The sequence below is a fragment of the Danio rerio genome, chromosome 14 (genome assembly GCF_049306965.1).
Source record: "Danio rerio strain Tuebingen ecotype United States chromosome 14, GRCz12tu, whole genome shotgun sequence".
In the NCBI taxonomy this organism is placed as follows: Eukaryota; Metazoa; Chordata; class Actinopteri; order Cypriniformes; family Danionidae; genus Danio; species Danio rerio.
The window spans coordinates 38189582-38210000 of NC_133189.1; the positions used below are offsets into that span (position 1 = coordinate 38189582).

The 20419-nt window shown below is 35.4% G+C and overlaps 1 protein-coding gene across 15 annotated transcripts in view; it reads right to left on the reverse strand.

Annotated features, from left to right (window-relative positions):
• Positions 1 to 20419, reverse strand: part of xpnpep2 (X-prolyl aminopeptidase (aminopeptidase P) 2, membrane-bound) — a 182487-nt gene that overhangs the window by 17293 nt on the left and 144775 nt on the right. For 14 of the 15 annotated variants that reach the window (XM_073921279.1, XM_073921268.1, XM_073921274.1 and 11 more), the window contains 5 exons: positions 4453 to 4520; positions 2290 to 2400; positions 1966 to 2029; positions 1717 to 1821; positions 1500 to 1586 (listed from right to left, as the gene is read on the reverse strand). In XM_073921279.1, coding sequence (XP_073777380.1) covers positions 1500 to 1586; positions 1717 to 1821; positions 1966 to 2029; positions 2290 to 2343 — 310 coding nt within the window. In that variant the 5' untranslated portion in view covers positions 2344 to 2400; positions 4453 to 4520. 15 annotated transcript variants of the gene reach the window in all.

Below are 20419 nucleotides of genomic sequence, written 5' to 3' on the forward strand. Positions count from 1 at the left end.
GAATTGTGTTGTTTCAACTCATTTTAAAGGGGTGGTCCAGAGTGTATTTTCAAGGCTTGGTTGTGTTTATAGGATGCAAAGTAATGTGTACTCATGCTTCATTTGTAGAAAATCACATTATTTTTTCATAAATCTTACTTTTGATTATATACAGCTGCTCTGTTAACATGAAAACGACCAACGAAACAAGGAAAAAGAACATTTCCTAGTTCCTCTAAAAGGCCCGTCCTCAAGAGGCTCTGATTGGTCAGCTAACATAATGTTTTGTGATTCGCTGATGGGCTCCACGTCACCAGAAAAAGCGACATGCCTCTACAAGCATATGCTTTTGTGCTGTGTAAACACTGTTGGTAAGAGTAGCTGTTATCCATATCAGTTTGAGCCTGAATCAAACAGAAAATGACACAGAGGACACAGCTGAACCTCTCTAAAATAAAATGTGAAAAGTATCCTCCACATATATGCAGAATAAGCATGTGTAAGTTATATGAAACATTCACATATCTTTTGTGAGTTGGTTATTTGAAATGTAGAACACAGGGAAAGCAGCCCCATAGAGACAATGCAGCACTGTTAAATATTTTTTACAGGGTGTTTACAGCGGTTAGACGGATAAATATGAATTTGTAGCTAAATTGGTAACGGTGCCAAAACAGTATTTCCCATTGTTTAAATTCTTGCTTACATCCTTGCTACAACATACTGCTAACACTAGAAACTGTCCATGTAATAGATCAATTTGAACAAATTCAAATACTGACAGGTTGTGACGCACAATCCACAGCTTTGTCTATTATGGTTGGAGCTGCTAACTTCTTTAAAAAGTTTTGACCAAATCCAGCACTGAACTGGGAGAGATTCTGGAAGATGTCCTTTGTCAAATGGTAGTTATAGTATATATATTTTTAAAATTCTCTGGAACATAATTAAATTCAATCGTAAGCATGTCTCTCTTTGTGACCCAAATACAGAAACAGAAGACGCTCTATGGAAAAGCAGCGTTTGGATGGCATTTTAGCTTTCTTTGCTATAACATTACAGCCCCTCTGGCCATGCTCCTTCACTGCGTGGGGTGAATGCGCATAACCTGAAGCATTTGTGATCTCACTAAACCAGATGAATTTTTTGTAGTCCCCAAAACTTGCTTTGCTAATCTAACTCTGTAAAAGCTAATGTCTCCCTTTGCATTAAACTTTGAGCGTATTACATTCAGAGATGTTGTTTATGTTTAAACAGCTATATTACAGATGAACTAAAGTTTTAAATATGATACTGTAGTGGACCACCCCTTTAAATATATAGTTTACAAAGCTGCAAAAGTAACACTGTACATTTAAACGGAAGAGAAAAATAAAAATATGATTATTTAGTTATCATGTCATTTACAACAAAAACAAAACAAAAAACAATAAATAATGGCCATGTCTCTCTGTTTCGAAACTAATTGGTAATAATTTCAAACCTCTCAGCAAATGTTTTGCTTGCTTGTGTTCACTCACCTACAGAGAAGAGGAATGGGTCAAAGCCCACCTGATCCCCTTCAGGGACCTCTAGGATCAGCCAGTTGGTGATGCTGCGGATGGAACCTGTGGAAAAGTGTGAAATACATGGGCATAAGAAAAAAAATAAACGAGCAGGGACATAAAACAAAGCAAATCGCATACATCCAAATGTTGAAATTAATTTAGACAAGTTTTAAAAAATCTGTTTTCTCACTATCCTGCTGTAGCTCCCAGTTGCAGTCCATTTGTCTCTGTGCCTGAATCCAGTAGCGGCTATCGGTCCACAAAACAGCCTTGTTTTGAGTAATCACTGCTGTGCCTATTAGAAACAGACTTGTGCTAGTTATGATGCAAGACAGGAACGGGCCGTTTGTCGAAGCCCAAAGAAGTGACAAGCGTAATGTGTGTGAGAATGATGAATAGTGATGCAGCAATATAATGATTGGCTGGCTGCGAAACACACCTGCAGAGCCAGTGAAGCCAGACATCCAGGCCAACCGCGCATCTCTGGGGGCGATGTACTCACTCTGACAATAAAGAAACCACACTCCCTTACTGTCACACACTTAATGTCTACACATTTAGAAAGGTAATGAGAAATTCAGGGCTGTCTTTTTGAGAATGCATTGCGGTCAATGTGCCAGTCTGTCTGATCCATGGAAAGTAATCAACCCAGGCTCAGACTTGTGTGGCATAAGATTATGACAATAAATTTCAATATCTCCTTTTTTAAAACACTTTAAAAACACTTAAATTCAATGTCTGATATTGTATAAAAGTGCATTACCAGATGAGCGTCTGTGGCAGGAATGATGTAGGCAGAGATGTTCAGGGGGATCATGGACGCTCTTAGATCACGAAGCCGAAGAGTTGTGTTTACAGCTGTCGGTGGCAAATACTGAAACAACAACATTATACTGCATCAAAATGATTTACTGTATACATTAATAAAATGTGAACAAAAAAATCCTTATAAATACTAAATATTTCATTTTTTTCTGTTCTTGACAATCAAATGAAGTCAGTACCAACAAAATCAATCTTTGAATTTATGCATATATTTCTTAAAGTCACAGTTCCCCCCAAAATTTAAATCCTCTCAACATATAGTAATCCTCCACTTGTTTGAGTTGCTTTCTTGTGTTAAACACAAAAGATGATATTTTAATAATGATAGAAAGCTGCAGCCATTGACTTCCACAGTATTTTTTGTTTCTTGCTGGTCGCTTCAGATCATTCTTTAAAATATTTTTATTTTGTGTTCAACAGAAGAAAGAAACACAAACAGGTCGGGAACCACTTAAATAGATCCGTCATTTGTGCGTGCACGCCTGCATGTGCGCCGCTCGTTCATGTGCACAAAAGACAATCACAGTTGCAGTAAAATCAAATGCTGAATCAAATCTTTTCAAAATCCTGAATCAATATTGGAGCTACTAAGAATAACACTATGGCTGAAGTATTTCTTTTAGACAGACATTGTTATATTTAAAACTCTTTGAGTCATGCAAAGCTTATGTAGATCGTGTTGTATTGAGAATGGGTTATATGCACAGAAGTATTGTTCAGCCACTGAAATCCTCCCGCAAAAAATTTATGTGAATATTTTTAGTTTCATAAGGGACATTTGACAGCATCGATAATGTAGATTTTTATTTAGTTTAACAACAAACCATAAGTAAATAGCGGTATTCCGCCTAGCCTGCTTTACTGAGGTAAAGTTTAATGAGGTTTTATATTCACATTACATTGGTTAATTTTTTAACAATGATAACCTGTGATGCACTCCCTATATTTACCATGCTATAACATGTAAGTTTGGCTTAGTAATAAGTGTAATTCCTGCATGCTGCTGGTCAACCACTAACTATGATTCTAACTGGTGAATGACATAAACTAGTAGGTTGTCTGCTGTCATGTGGCGTGGCTTTAATGACAGGGGAGGGACTGTGTTTCAAAGATATTATGCTAACCGGTTAGCATTTTGGCAGATTACCTACTGCACCTTTAATGAGGTAAATGAGTGTATTTATGAATAGGTAGCTTAATCAAATCATTCAATCATCACAGAAAAAAAATATTCAAAGATAATTCCTTGGATTTACATTTTTTTATGTTAAGTGCTTGTAAGCAATTTATTTTGGGCTGAATTTAAACAAACACCTTAAGTTGAATATGAATAAATGTAATCTGTTTGTTTAAACTCAACCCATATAAATTGTTTGGAACAGTTTTGCAGAAATATTTTTTTCAGTGTATGATTCATTCACACATGTTGATACTTTGATAAACAAACACTGTTGTTCAGAGATGCAGTAGCAAAAACATAACATCTGTGAAAGAAAGAAACATGTTTTTTTTCCAAACTTCTGTATAAAATCAGTGTCATGATTCACAACTATGCAGAAACTTGTTTTTGTTAAAACCATTACAGGCTAATTTTAAAAACAGGAACAATGCAGCCAGTAAACAGATTACTGCAGACCTCATTAAATCACATTGCATTATTTATTTAAACACCCTCCTCCTATTAATTTTACATCTGAAAGGGTAACTTCTAACACAATAATAACTGTCCGTGCCTTTTTATCTCTGAGTTTTTACTGTGTATCGAGTACATCCTGACATTAGCTCTTCAATGACAATAAAGAGTAAATGCAACCGATAATGCAAAACTGATAATGCAAATCTATGCAAATAAGCAGCAAAAAAAAGACTGTAAAAGTTGACTTGAGATCTGGTGTGTGCCTGACCTAAAAACTGTTGTTATCAGAAGAGAAGATCTCACTGAGTGGCCAGATTAGGCCTGTGTGCTGGATACAGGGTTATTATTATTATTTTCTCCCCACTGCTCTCTGAGCTAAAGACAAGTTCTGGTGCTAGGCTGAATCTGTTGTTTGAATCTGAGGCAAACAAGGACAGGTGTAAAGATATGTAAAGAACAGAGTACCGGAGGATTAGCAGAACAGTTCCTCTCGCTGCCTGAGCGTTCTTTAGCCTGCACCGCATGTCCTTCTCCTGTCAAGACAGAAAGAGAAGAGTAAATGTTTTAAACTCAGTCAGCTCATGTGCTGTTCAAAGGTCAGCAATCACTGTTAAATATATGCCTTTATAAGCCAGCAAGACTGTTTTTACATGACCGTATTGCAGAACCAACATTATATAATGCACAAAAATCTCAAAAAACAATGTGTAAACTATCCACATATATACTAAACACACCAATTATGACATTCTATAACGAATGAAAAATGCTTTAAGCAAAGTCTTTCACATAATTATACGCATTCAGTTTCATTTTATGGATAACTGAACAAACAAGCAACATTTTACTGCAGAATTAATTTCCAGGCTAATGACATGCAAATATATCCAGCAATAAACCAACACACATGACACAAAGACAGATGGTGAACAGAAATGTTGCCTTAATGAAAGCCTTACTCACACAGTGTATTACAGTTGCATTAATGCATAGTTAACACCACATCATCGAGATGAAATCGGCATCGCATACACACTTATTTATTTATTTACCTCCAAGAACCACAAGACACACAGCCAGTATCCAGCCTGAGGAGCTCATTTTAGACCATCTGCTCCAAGCAAGTCCACACACAGAGTGTGACAGCGGGACACAAGTGTCTCTGTCTTGTGAGTGTGTGCGCATGTAAGTGTCTGTGCACAAGGGTGTGTATGTCCTATCCGAAACTACATGAATTATCTTGACTCAGAGACTTCCCAACCAGAGCCATGTGAAATAGCGGAGTGGGAGGAACTTTGGCTGTGACTCTAATCTTTACTACTGTAATAAAAGCATGGTCACTCTCTCTCTCTAGTCCGTCTTTAATGTGCAGTGCATTTACCCATGCATGGCGAAGCAACTGTAGGTCCATAGTAAATGATAGCTTACTGTTGTCTCCTGTTACATATGTTGCATGTTTCTGAGCCACAATTCTCTGATTCGTTTTTCTGCCACATTTTGAAATAACAACATCCCACTGCTGGTCAATGCCAGGAAATTGTGCAAGAAAGGTTTTTATTGTGTATTCACTTAAAGAGACAGTTCACTCCAAATTAATAAACATCTTCATTTATGTACTCGGCCTAATTTCTTTCTTTTTAAGTAGAACATAAAATATATTTAGCTGCACATTCAGACTTCTCTTTAATAAACTGCACACTGAAAGTAAATAGAAATAAAGTGGAGTTCTAAGTATCATAAAAGAAGTCAGTTTGAGCACTAAATTATAAGACTTAAGACAGATTTGGGGGAGAAACAGATCAGAATTTAGGTCATCATAGATTTAAAGAGATAGTTTGCAGAAGTGGTAGCAATTGACTTCAATAACATTTTTTTCAACTAATAAACTTAAAGGGATAGTTCACCCAAAATTGAAAGTTTCCTCACAATTTATTCACACTCAGGTGGTTTTAAACTTTCTTAATTTGAATGAACACAAAAGAAGGTATTGTTGAGAATAATTTCTTTTGTGCTCAACAGAAGAAATAAACTCAAAGAGGTTCGGAACAAGTTAAGGATGAAAAAATAATGACAGAATTTTTCCAGTAAACTATCCTATTAATGGCTACTGTAACATTGAGTGGGGGACAACAGAGGTGAGGATTTACATGCAGTTTATTTAAGAGATTAGTCAGACAGGCAATGGTCAAAACAGGGGCAACAGGAGCATACAGGTAATACAAATGTGTAGTCAAAAGCAGGAAAATGGTCAGGACAGGTGGCAAAACATAACTGATAAACAAAACGCTAGGGATGGCTGACGAGAAACTGATGTTTTGACACAGTGTTGAGATCCCGAAGCGCAAGTGGTTCAAAACACTACACCAGGTCACATGACTAAGGCGATTTAAAACACCTAGGTCACGTGACAAAAGCGATTCAAAACATCAGTCATTTCAGAACCGTTTTGAGACCTGGCGAATCTGTGTTTGACTGCCAGGGTCAGTCTCTATTATGTAGCCTAGTGGACTGTGCACAGAGTAACTGTGCAGCAAATGGCTCGCGTTCGAATCCCAACTTGTGCAAATACTCTGAAATTATGACCTGATGTATTTTAATAATGCTACTGTTTTATGACTAAAACAAGACATACTGTAAATATTCACAAAGTGTTCAATCAGATGTCAGATCAATGTTTAAACAAAACACATTACAAAAACAAAACATTTAAAAACTGACATCTACAGCTGTCTCACCATGGATTCAAAACCATTATCTCTGCATGCTAGTCTGGAACTCTCACTGCTTCACTAAATTACTTGAAACCCCAATTCTACAAAGTACAGTTTAATAGCTCAATTTGCGTAACTCTATCTTTCTGAAGCTGTTTAAGAGCAATACACAAAAAATGACCACAAGGTGTCACTGTAGAGACGGGTGTCGAAACGTTTTAAAGCTTCGACATATTTGATTCGACTGTTTCAGTGTTTCATGAAGCCTCGCTTTCCCCACCACTACAAAACACTTATTCTAAAATGCGGAAGTGCGCCTATTTTCACGATTGTTCACGATTGTTTTAGAACTTCCGATTTAGTCGCCTATTGGAGAAATGACTAGGAATAATAAACGACAGAAAACAGTCTAAATACTTGCTCTACAAACAAATGTTTGCATTACTATACAGACCAAGTAGAATAATATAATAACAAAATATCAGTTTGAATCATCAAGCAGCGTAACGAGCAGTTTTTAATGTCTAAAAATGAATGGAAGTGAATGAGACCGGAAGTCTTGAGCCAAAAAGATTCAAATGGCTGTGCCCGTTCATCGGCAAAGAATAAGGTGAATAGTCCTGGTAATCACAAGCTTCAGCTGTGTTCGCAATCAAAGGAGATCTGGGCCAGGTGTGTGATGTTACAATCCTATGTTTGTCTTGTCTCATCTGTTTTTTTTTTTCTTGTTCCTGTTTTGCTTAGAACACATCCAATTGGCCACTTCCAGCTTGCTTGATCCTGATTGGCCTACAGTGTTTTAAAAAGCCATGACACCACTTCCTTGGCAGCCATCTTGTTTTTGGTCACTTGCTTGTGTTTGTTGTAGTGGTGGGCAAAGCGAGGCTTAGTGAAACATTAAAACAGTCGAAGCAAATGTGTCGAAGCTTTGAAACGTTTCGAAACCTCACTCTACAGTGACATCTAGTGGTCATTTTCATCCTTCATGTAACATAGTACAGTGGTTAAGGGGTCAGACTTCCATGCGGGGTTAGTAGGTTTCGAAGCCAGACTGTCGCAGTTGTTTTGAAATGCTTTAATACCAATTGGTAATGCTTTGCTCTTGTATTGTTTTGTTTCAACATTGGTCTGATATCCGAATAAACAATTTGTGAATAAATATGTCTTGTTTTTGTCTTAAAACAGGGTTGTTACTAGATCAAAAATGGTGGCCTGAAGTTATCAAGAATTATTTATATTATTCATTAAATTTCCCATTTATTGTATTTTATTAATGTCTACCCTAACCCTAAACCCAACCATACTGTAAAAATATTTATTATTGTTTTACAGTGTTACAAAAATGATGCTAAATTGATGGCGTAACTGCAGCTGTTTCCTATTTAGGCTACACAAAACAGAAACATGATTAAAATACATAAAACCATGATTTCAGAGTATTTGTACAAGTTGGGATTCGAACCCAAAACATCATGCAAAGCATAGAATCAATTAGCAAACACACCATATGAGACAGAGAATGTGTGTTGACCTTGGCAGTCAAATGAGAATTCGCCAGGTCTCGAAACGTTTCTAAGCTGATCGATGCTTTGAATCGCTTTAGTCACGTGACTAGGTGTTTCAAAACACTTTAGTCACGTGACTTGGGTGCTTCGGCTCATGCTTCGGTGCAGTGTTTCGAAACACTTGCGCTTCGGGATCTCGACACTAGGTGCGTTCGACATGAAGCTCAGCTGCAGCCGGTGATCAACGAGATTAGCCGAGCGCAGGCGGGGGCGGAGTTGAAAACGGAGCCGTCAAGACGGACAGCTGGACACTTCGGGACTCAAAGTTGCTGCAGTCATGATGACCGATCACATGGCATCATCATATTTTTTTGTTATTTTTATTTATAACAACAAAACATTTACAAATAAAACAAAATACAGTTTCTACAAACTGTGGTTCCTTTTTAAACAATAAGAGAGAATTATGAATAAAATATATAACAAATGCATGAGAGAAATAAGAGGAAATGAGGGGTTAATATAAACATAAAAACGAACAGGTCTATTAAATACAAAGCAATAAGCATAAATTCTAGGAGTTAAACATCAACCTTTAGGCTAATACTTCTTGTTTGAATCTGCTAAAAATGGGTTTACATATGTACATTTATAGATATAAAAATTTCCAATGTAAAAAGCAAAACAAGGTGTTTTGATTAGGTCTTAATAAATGACATTATTTTGGATAATGAATGAATTTTCAAAAAAGCATTTTAATTCAAAAAGATTGTGTTGAAAAGAACAAAAGGTAAAATAAGTGAGCGATGTAGAAGTTTTCCAGAAAGAGCAGGTAGCCTTTAAACTGCTAGACAGGAAATAAAATATATATTTATATTATAATAATAAAACCATTTTATAATTATTTAATAAAATAGTTCTTTAACTTAATTTGTTAAGAGAGCTTTAGGGTGGCAGGATCAATGATGATGATTTTCTTATTTCAAGTCTGTAAGACTTTTTTAGGTTATTCACTAAAATATACACTAAAATATATCATTTAAATCGTTCATGGAGATGAATGCAGTAAATAGTCTGTATAAAAAAGTTAAAAATAAACCTGTGCAAACAAGCTAACCTTTATAACCAGATTATTTAACAAAAGATGATTACTGCAGTAGAATATTTGTAGTCTTTTAATAAGCAAGATGTGTGCAGGATAGAGAGGGTGTGAAAAGTGAATTGTTTGTTTTGAAACTTTTGAATCGGAATTTGTCCAATTATAAACCCGAAACACACGTGTTTGTTGTCATGTGGTGAACTTGGCCAATCGTGTAATATCGGTGTCGTCATCAAAGCTCCTGCAGTCGCTCTTCAGAAGCTGCACGGTCTGAGTTTGCCGTCTGATCTCGGAGCGCTGTCGCGGTACTTTGATGCCACATGTGACAGTCACGTGGCGCCGGCGCAGCATCAGTCCGGACAAGATTTCTAACCAGAATGCACCGCTTTAAGACAGATTTCGATCGATCTGCGCAGCGCTGCATGAAGTCGAACGCACCTACTGTGTCGAAACATCAGTTTCACGTCAGCCATCCCTAGTTTGTTGAAATGTTTGAATGTGGTATAGTGCAGAGTTTTTGGATGTGTTAGGACTGAGAATATTGAGATTTGTGAGTACTGTTTGTTTTGTTTGACTTCTGAGATTATATTGAGAATTGTGAGTACTGTTTGTTTTAGTGTTTGCTTTGTTTATGATACTTTGTTCCACCGGCTTGTTTGACCTTTGTTGCCTGCTGACATTGATTTTGGATTGTCCTTCAAATATGGTTGTCTGTTTTTGTAAATAGATTGTAAATAGTATATATATTGGGATAGTAAGGAGTTTGACGCGATTTTCTTTGTAAAACCTTTTTGGCCTCTGTTTTTGTGTTAGGTAGTTAAGGAAGTGAATTGTATTTTCTTTCTTTTATTTTTGATCAGGTAAGTTAGAGATTTAATATAAAGGAATTTTTGTTTGTTATTTTGGCCTTGTCAGCTCCTGAATTTAAACCCCAATAAATCTTTGAATTCATTTTTGTTGTCTTGTCTTTCATGTTGTGCACCATCCCTAGACGGTGCGTAACAGTGAGTACAGGGAATTATGGGATTTGTAGTTCATTTCAGTGGCAGTATTGCAGTCCGGGTGATAGCGCATGTTTTCTAGCAATTTGCAAGGCCTTGACGGCTGGTGATCGTGACAGGCTACTACTCACAAACGTTCTTCCAAAGCTTTCAACAGAAAAAAGAAACATATCCTTATACCTTGGAAGTTCACACAAAGTGGAATCACTTTCACAGAAAGCAGAAACCACATCTTCTCCACATCAACAACATGAACCACACTCTTTTACCCTCAGCTACAAATACAGTATTTGAGGATTAAGTAGATGTTGTACATGAGCAGCCGATGAAGTCAATTCATTATGGCACTACATAAACTGGTTTGTACAAACCTCTGTACAGTTATACAGTTATACAAAAAACTGAAAGCAACTGAAATACAGCATCCAGCTTGGATAACAAATGCTGCATTCAGTGTGGACTGCGGTACATTAAATTAGTCTTTGAGGTGAAACTGTGAGTCAGAGGACTATTGGGGTATTAGGAATCATTTAGGAAACTTGGTTTCAATTTGTGAGCTGTAGGATTTTGTTTGTGTAATTAGTGAAGGGTGTGTGTGGCAAAGCGTGATACATTTAAGTGGGTTAGCGGTTTGTCCAGGTTCAGTAGATGTCATCTTAGCATTCAGTGCAGACGGCATTATCATTCAACCTCAACCAGCTTACAAGCATACATAAATCTGCCAATCAGCTTGACCTTATCTGCACAAGTTTATAGTTTTAAAAATAGTCAAAAAAAGTTTTAATAATTAATTTCTAATAACTGATTTATTTTATCTTTGTCATGATGACAGTAAATAATATTTGACTAGATATTTTTCCAGACACTTCTATACAGCTTAAAGTGACATTTAAAGGCTTAACTAGGTTAATTAGGTTAACTAAGCAGGTTAGGGCAAGTTATTGTATATTGATGCTTTGTTCTGTAGACTATCAAAAATACATTGCTTAAGGGGGCAATTCATTTAGACCTTAAAATGGTATTTAAAAAATTAAAAACTGCTTTTATTCTAGTGGAAATAAAACAAATAAGACTTTCTCCAGAAGAAAAAATATTATCAGACATACTGTGAAAATTTCCTTGCTCTGTTAAACATCATTTGGGAAATTTTTAAAAAAGAAAGAAAAATTGAAAGGAGGGGCTAATAATTCTGACTTCAACTATATATATTCATTCATTCATTTTCTTGTCGGCTTAGTCCCTTTATTAATCTGGGTTTGCCACAGCGGAATGAACCGCCAACTTATCCAGCACATTTTTACGCAGCAGATGCCCTTCCAGCTGCAAACCATCTCTGGGAAACACAAACATTCACACACTACGGACAATTTAGCCTACCCAATTCACCTGTACCGCAGGTCTTTGGACTGTGGGGGAAACCCGAGCACCAGGAGGAAACCCACGCGAACGCAAGGAGAACATGCAAACTCCACACAGAAACGCAAACAGAGCCAAGGATCGAACCAGCCACCCAGCGACCTTCTTGCTGTGAGGCGACAGCACTACCTACTGCGCTACTACGTCGCCTGTATATATACATATATAAAAACGAAAACAAACAAACAAAAAAACTAACAAAAAAATGCCCCTTTTTTAGTTAATGGTAATCTATTCAAGAGTGATCATTATTATCATACTGAATACAGTGTACAGCAAATAAATAGAATAAAGAGTGTATGAACATCACTTTAAGACTGCAACTACACTGTCCATATAACAATTATTCATCAACTTTTCCTCTGTTAATTTCAAACTTTTTTTTGTTTAGATTATTTTTTACAAATTTAAGTAGGTAAAAAATAAAACAATTAAGCTGTGCCCAAAAAAACATAAGAATTTTGTTGTTTCAGCTCATTTTAAAAAAGTAGTTTGCACAAAAAACAAATGTCATTCTTTGAGTGCTCAAAATGTCTATGGCAAATCTGAGCTCAATAAAATCTTCCATTCACTCTCTCCATTAGAGTATGTTATACACTCAAAAAAGGATGTTTGCTGTTTGTTACAACTATTTACAAAAAAATGAAACAACACAATTCCTGAGATTTTTTATTTGTTTTATGGTCAATCCATTTCAATTTGTATAAAACTAACAACTTTATTTAATTCCTTCATGTCTTAACACAAACCAATTATATGGAAGCCAGCATGTTTACAGTGCAGATGCAAAAGCTTCTTAAGCTTATCATCATCTCCCTTTGTCACATCAATTTTTGGATTTCACACCGTCAAACAGAATAGAAAAATATCAAATAATAACTCATGTAACTGACTGTTATATGAAGATGACTGGAGATGATTGTCTAGACAGAGATAATTGCAGAGCCACAGTCAGATGCCAGTGAGCAGCTGAGATGCAGGTCTGGCCGTTCCTCTGCCACAGACTCATTACTGCATAGCAACAGTGTCATTTGCAAGGCTAGGAGGAGATTTACCTCCTTGCCGAGACGTTGCATTCTTATGAGCAGCTTATTAATGCAAAATCGCTACATTTAACCCTCAGAAAGTTCTTCCACATGAGATAAACAAAAACATATTTACTTTCATGCTGAACATTGTTGCATTTGTTTAAATTATTTGGCTTATTTTACATCATTGTTCCTTTTTAATTTTTAATCAAAGAATAAAACTTCAGCAATATTTTTCATTGACATCAGTAACATAATAAAACCCAGCAAAAGGCAGTAACTTCAATGATAAGAACTCAAAATCAGTGCTGATAAGATAAAACCACAATCCCATTTCAGAAATATGTAATCAGAACTATACCACTACATTTAGTTTATCAGTAAATTGACAAGATTAAAATGCCAGACACCGTTTTTACACAATATTGCATTGCACATTTACAGTGGTTAATCCTAATGCCATGTAAGTGTTACTCATGCACCAGCAGGGGGCAGAGTTGCTCCATTATTATTTATATGGCTGATTGACCCAACTTGATATTGGAGAAATAACACACAGCACAAATACCACTGATATTATTTACAATCAATATTAAATTGAAATACCTTAATAACACAAATATTATGAACGGTCTTGTTTTTTTGTTGCAATGCAAATGGGAATGAAACTAAATCAATATGAACAAATCAAATTAATCCAGATTTTAATAAGCATCTAAGGCCAACTAAATCAGAATGCATTCAAATTTCTATTAAAATGCATTACTTTTACAAAAAAACATTATTTTTGGTTTGCCAGGTTAACAACTTGCCATGACTGCTTATCTACATTAATAAACATATGCAGTTATGCATATTATAAAACATTTTATTCAACTGCATCCTTATTTACGAGATTGTAAACACCCAGACAGACTTGATTATGTGCACATTAAGAATGTAGATGTGAGCGCTCATATGTCAACGAACCTCCCCTGAAACCAGTGGCTGTCTTCATTATTTGCTCAAATGAGCACAGTGCTCAAAGTTATAGATAGATATTAATAAATGGTAGCCCTGGCAACCGTTCCCTGGTAATGTGGAGCAGTACAGGGAGCCACAAGCAATACCTCCACTGACACAGAGCAGCAGCGCCCAGACGACTTCACACACATCCACAGATCGCTGCTCTCAGATCAGTGCGGAAGGGCACTTAAACTGTGACTTAGGTAATGCAGCAAAGTCACGTTCTTCAGGAAATGAACAGGTAAGTGCATCACAACTAAAAGATTTCTGCACTTTCACTTATTGTTGAGATGAGGCATACTTTTACTTTTTATATGGTCAAACTCAATATAAGGGACGTTATAAAACAGAAATACAGTCAATAAAACTTATTTCGTCTTAAGAATGTCTAAAATGGACTGATGGTTGATTTGTTCTGTAAAGGAGTGTGTCATTCATTTGGTTCTCAAATTGTTTTTTTTTTTAATTAAAAAACTTTACAAATGTACAAACCCTGTCATTGTCCTTCTGCTCAGCCTAAGTGAACCTAAAGCTTTAATAGTTTTGTTACGCTAAAAACTTTTATTTAAAATACTTCAAAAATAGCAAGTTTAAGTTGTTATTATTCACATCAATTGTTTAATGACATGACATTATAAATAAATTCCACAAATAAGTACTATTTTACAATTGTCCCTATGTTTTAGTCAGTTCTGTCACATTTGCATTTTTTTCAAGGTTATGACTCAGAGGAGGTGAAGCATCATTTGTGACATCAAGTGATTTCATTTGATGGAGAAGCTGACAGTGATGAAGGATGCGTTCTACAACACATTGAATTGTATGATTTTATGCTTGTTTGTGAATGACTTTTTGAGGAGGACAAGCTTAACGGTCAGGCCCTGTCACATTTTTTATAAGTAAAAATGTATGTTTCTGGTAGAACATCCCAAATATATGACTTGGTGGATAATAAAATGAGTATGGAAAAGTCACAGGCTTAACTGAAGATGGGACCAGACTCATCTAAGAACAAGAATATGATATACAGTGCATAGCAAATTGAGTATACCCCACTTTGAAAAATATTATTATTATCAATTTCTCAGTGGAAATAGGTCATATTTTTAGGTGCATTTGGCGCAACAAAACAAATTTATTGAGATATATTTATAAAAAATAATATTTTATTCACAGAACACCTTTAGAAAGAATATACATTTAAATGCTTGCAAAATATTGTAAAAAAATACAAACTACAACAATTTAACACAATTTTATAATTTTTTGTTTCTTTTGTTTTTTGCTCTTTAAATTTATTATAATATTTTTAAATATTTTCCCTAACATATACATTTAGGCTACTAGTTTTTGGACTCCAGATTTGGCTTCAGTACTGACTAAACTAATGTGCATGCACTAAAATAACATTGTAAAGCATCCTATATGGAAAATATGAATTTAAATAAGATTTGTGAATGGTCTACTCATACAGTAAAAGTATAAAAAACTTAGCAAAATGAAAACAATGTATTAACCCTATTTGTTGGTTAAAATAAGGTTATTCAAAACACCTTCATAACATTATAGTTTGACGTTATATTTATGTTCTCAGATTATTATTTAAATTGTTAATAAAACTACCCATCAGCATTATATTAATGTTCTCTGAGAGCATTTCTCCATCAATATTAGGAGAGCATTCATTAAGAGCAACTAAGGTTTTAAAGATGTTCCAAGAACCTTGTTCTAATAATGTTTTTACAGCAACATTACAAAAATGTTTGAAAAACGTAATGTTCTAACATTTTTACAACATTAAAGGAATGTTAAATACATGGACGGAATGGTCTAATACATTCCCTGATAGCTACGGGGGGAAAACTATATAAACATAAATAACAAAACAAAGCAAAACAATAATACAAATATCAAAACAAATAGGCAAAAATGGAAAAAAGTTAAAGCAACAAAACACAAAGTACAGCGACAAGGCAAACATAAAATAAAACCAAACAATAAAAAACAAACATCGTAATCCCCCAAAACAAGAGCGAGGGTCATCAAATCAAACAAACCAAACAAAAATAACAAGGTGCGTCCCAAATCACGTACTTGTGAACTATTCTACACCATTTTTTTAGTATAAATACTGTAAGTAGTGCATCCACACTAAAAACTCTAAAAATAATAAGTGCACTTTAACTCAACAGCTGCTGCTTTGCACATGTAACAGAAGGGGCGGAGCTTTTAGGCTCTGATACTTTATTTATTTTGAATTGTGAAAGCAAAATTCTCTAATGAGAGTAATTATAGCGCCTCCGATGGTGAATGCCCTTATACTCATGGCAAGTATTATTTGGTAGTTTGGTCAATGATTTCACTAATTTGGCAACCGTCAAACGTCATCTGGGAAATAGTTTGAATTTCATTCATTCATTTTCTTTTCGGCTTAGTCCTTTTATTAATCTGGGGTAGCCACAGCGGAATGATTTTGATTTGAATTTTCCTCTCAGTAAAAAAAACTTAAGTGTTCTATTTGGGACAACACAACATATATACAATGCTGTTGAGTGTATAAGTGTGAATAGTGTATAAGTGCATAGTGTGTAGTGTGCCATTTGGGGTGCAGCTACAGGAACAGCTACTCAACAGCAGTGTTAGTTTACAGTAATGTAACTAGCCATGCCCATACAAAACACTAAATTTCCTCCAGAAAGTGTAAATCTGCTGACGGTTCTGCTCTGCACATTGCTTCTCATGATGCTGAGAGTGTTCTTCACCTGCTCACTCAAGGTCTCTCTCAGTCAATCATTATCTATAATGTGGCTACTGTAGTTACTGTTAAATGCTTGGAGGTGCTTGTACATAAATCATAGACATCAACACTAGCTGTAGAGACCAAGGACACACAGCATGTGTTTACCACTTGAAATATGTTACGCGGTGTCAAATGAGAAAGAAAAACAGAGATGGGGTATGTAGGTGTGAGTTTACAGTTATTATTTTTATCAGCTTTTAAAATACTTTCAAAAGCTTTTTTTTATATAAACCCCTTAACTGTCACTGTCCCAATAGTGGGACCTTTAATTTTACTTCACTATATTGCGATTAAATCCTAATATGATCATGATAAACTACATACAGTATAGTACATCAGAGTAAAGCATTACTTTGCTACAGCAATCCAGATTATGCAGATTAAAAATCGGATGATTTTTAAGAGGCTAAACGTAAGTTACTTCACATCAAATACCACCAATAAAAAAAATAACCGCCAATAAAAAATTAGAATTTGATGTCTACATTGCAAATATTGTAAAAAGTATGAAATAATATGGTTCATAATACTCAAAACATACACAGAAATAGGGAGCGCTCTAGTCGCAATGGAAACTGAATGTCAACTAATGGCGATGTCTGATACTGCAATCAAACAAAAGTTTACTAAAAGCTAATTTTTGGAGATATGACTTCAAATTTGTTGTATAATTTCTTCTGATATTTGCTTTGATTTTCAGTCATATTTGGGCTTTTTTAAGTACATACTTTATGTAATATAATGAATTATACATTTATTGTTACATTATTAAGCTTAAAGGCACAACTTTTATTTGATTTAAGTTTTTTCACTAATACAATCTGACAAGTGTCTTTTTAAAATAAGACCAAGTTTAAATTTCAGCACAGAAGTTTTGAAGATTGGCAATCATTTAAGTTGACCATGTCATTTTTATGTCTATGTTCAAAAAGTGGGGCAACAGTTAAGATAATCAGTTAATAGATTTTTTACTTAGGGAAACAAGGGTATTTTCAAAACCGCACTTTTTTTCTACGTGGTTTGGCTGTTTGTCCACATGAAAATGCAGTGTCAGGTGACTGAAACAGCAACTTTCTGAAAACTTTGGCCAGGGTGAAGATTTTCCAAATGTCTAGGTACTGTGTGGTCATGTGTATCAAGTGTATCTGTGTGCAGACTTCAAGACGGGGCATAACATGAAGGGGCAGTAACTTGTAATAATTTAGAGAGGCGTAACTGGCAGTCACTGAGATCCCATTGAACCATGCAAGTTGTCACAACGAGATGTTGTTGGCAAGATGGCAAATCAGAGAACATCTTCACCAAATGTTTTCATGAGTTTTCTCTAAATTTACCCACAACCAATTCATTTAATATTTTATTAGATTCATTCATTTAGCAAAAGGTGTAGACATTGATAACTATTATGGTTGAGTTTAGGTTTGGGGAAGGTGTAGACATTATTAACTGTGATGGTTGGGTTTAGGTGGGGAGTAGGTGTAGATGTTAATAACTGATGTACAGGGCCATCTTGCCGACAACATATTTTTGACATGTGGGTTTCAATAACTTCAAGTTACGCCTCTAACGTACTTCAAGTTACGTCCCTGTCCGCAGACAGACCCTATCGTGTGGAAGCTAAAACTGCAGTTTTGGCCTCATCATGATGTCAGCGTGTTTGTTGTTTCTCCTTTCTGATTGGCCAACATGGCTGAGTTCACTCCAAACATGGAAGATGTGAATGAGGCAAATTCAACACATTTGCTGCAAATGAATCACGTGTTCTGTATTGTTAAAGCATGGGACGGTAATCCGCCTCTATACACACGTTTGCATTGACTAATGCAATTTACCTGCAAAATATATACTTAATTCCCTGTTTGATATAAACTCCATATAAGTGTCATTATCACCACCTGCTGGTTCGGCATGACCATAGCGTGCATCACAGTGTGTTTTCATGTCGAAATTTTTTTTAAAGCAGGAAAATTCTGTTTATAAAAATACCCGTGTACGTATGGACATGGCCATATTGTCACTGAAAATCACTTACTTTTCTTTTTGGTAATATGTATTTGATTTAAATATAGCCCTAAATAGTAAGCTTATTTTCTTATACCCCTAAATAGTAAGTTTCCTAATACTACAACATTAAATTGTTTAAAAAACAAAATTGCTCTTATAAAAATGTACCCACAAAACCTGCATCAATTCTCTTACCATGACATATCTTTGAACGGATGGATCTCTTCCAAAACTATGGAAGATGCAGGATATATTTTTAACTTTCCCTCACTGATAAGACCTAAAGCGGTCAATTCTGTTACCATCAAACACAACTTGTGATACAAGAAAAAAAATTAGCGAACATATTTTTCTGTTTACTTTTTAAAATACAAAATGCATCTCCAATTACAGAATCCCACATGAGCGTCCAGAAACAAGAAGAAGTGCGCTGAGGAAAATGTGTAAAGAGTAGCACATATAAATGCTGAGCCGAGTCACGTAACCCAGTCTGGACCTCAGCTTCAGTGTCGGAGCAGAGGAAACAGAACACATCGCACTTCAGAGCCACTTCTGTCAACACAGACAATTTTAGGTCCCAGAGTCGCAGACTGCGAATACAGCGATTTCCCATTAGATTAGATCGATTACTGTGTTTTTGGCACGCATGAGTAGAAATCTCTCTTTCTAAATGGCAATTGCTGAAAACTCTGCTAAGTGTGCCAGATTAAAAGCAGGTGGAAGTTTTGCAAAGTCTACAAACATGTTTGATGTTAACATCCAGTGCCAAACACTGCAAGGAAATATTTTGTCACTGACTGAGATGACTAAATGTTTTTGTAATACGCAATGTAGCATGTCATATACAGTTTTCAAAGCTTCAGAAACAAGTGATGAAAGCTGAAATCATCATACATGGGCTGTAATACACCCCGCTGTGCTGACAGAAGACAGGAATATAAAGAAAACAAATGGAACGAATCACAAAACCTGATGCATGTCACTTGATCTCACTGACACACCACGCAAATTTTTAACCCAGGCTCATTATAGAAAACATGTCTCTGTGTATTGAAAAAAAATTATTACATGCTGAGCCGAGGTTTTAAAAAAACATTTAGTGAGGGGTGCTTTTGGTTAATGGACTTTATGTTTCAAAATAACCTGATATACTTTAAGCCAAATCGAATTGGCATGACATCATCAACAATCCGGCTAAAATCAAGTTAGCATCAGATGTTTGATCCAGCTTGCTCGAAAGGAAAATAGTTTTACATTTAAACTACTATTGGTCAGTTAAAGATGTAACAGGTGGGTGTGGCTCTAGGACTCCACCTTCTTTGATATTTAACTTTTCTTTAGTTTGGCCTCTTGAGGTCAGATTTTTATTAAAAATATGGCAATTCACGTACAATATTTAAGTTTGAGCAATAAAACAATGATGAAAACCCAGCAACGGATACAGTTTTCCATACTGTGAAACATAACTTAAAAAAATCTACTGTTCAAAATGCTATGTAAATAAATGTAATGTGACTGGACAGCTTGTGCAAACATAGTCATCATCTACATATATCAGATGCTTTCTTAACTGCTGTTTTCTCATCACTGTATTTTTAGCTGTACGTATTTAGTTATAAAAAAATGAGTGGTGCAGTTACTGGTGCAGTGCTGTATTAGTTGAGTTACAAAGCAAGTTTGCAGTGTTAAAATTCATACAGTATTTTGTGATGCAAATGTTAAAATGTATCAAAATTTCGAAGCTCAAAACTAAACACAGCAAGGCCATTTAAAGCAGCAAAAACAAATAATAATAATAATAAATAATTATCAAACAAACAAAGGAACCATGTAAAATATATAATGAAACTAATAAACAAGACA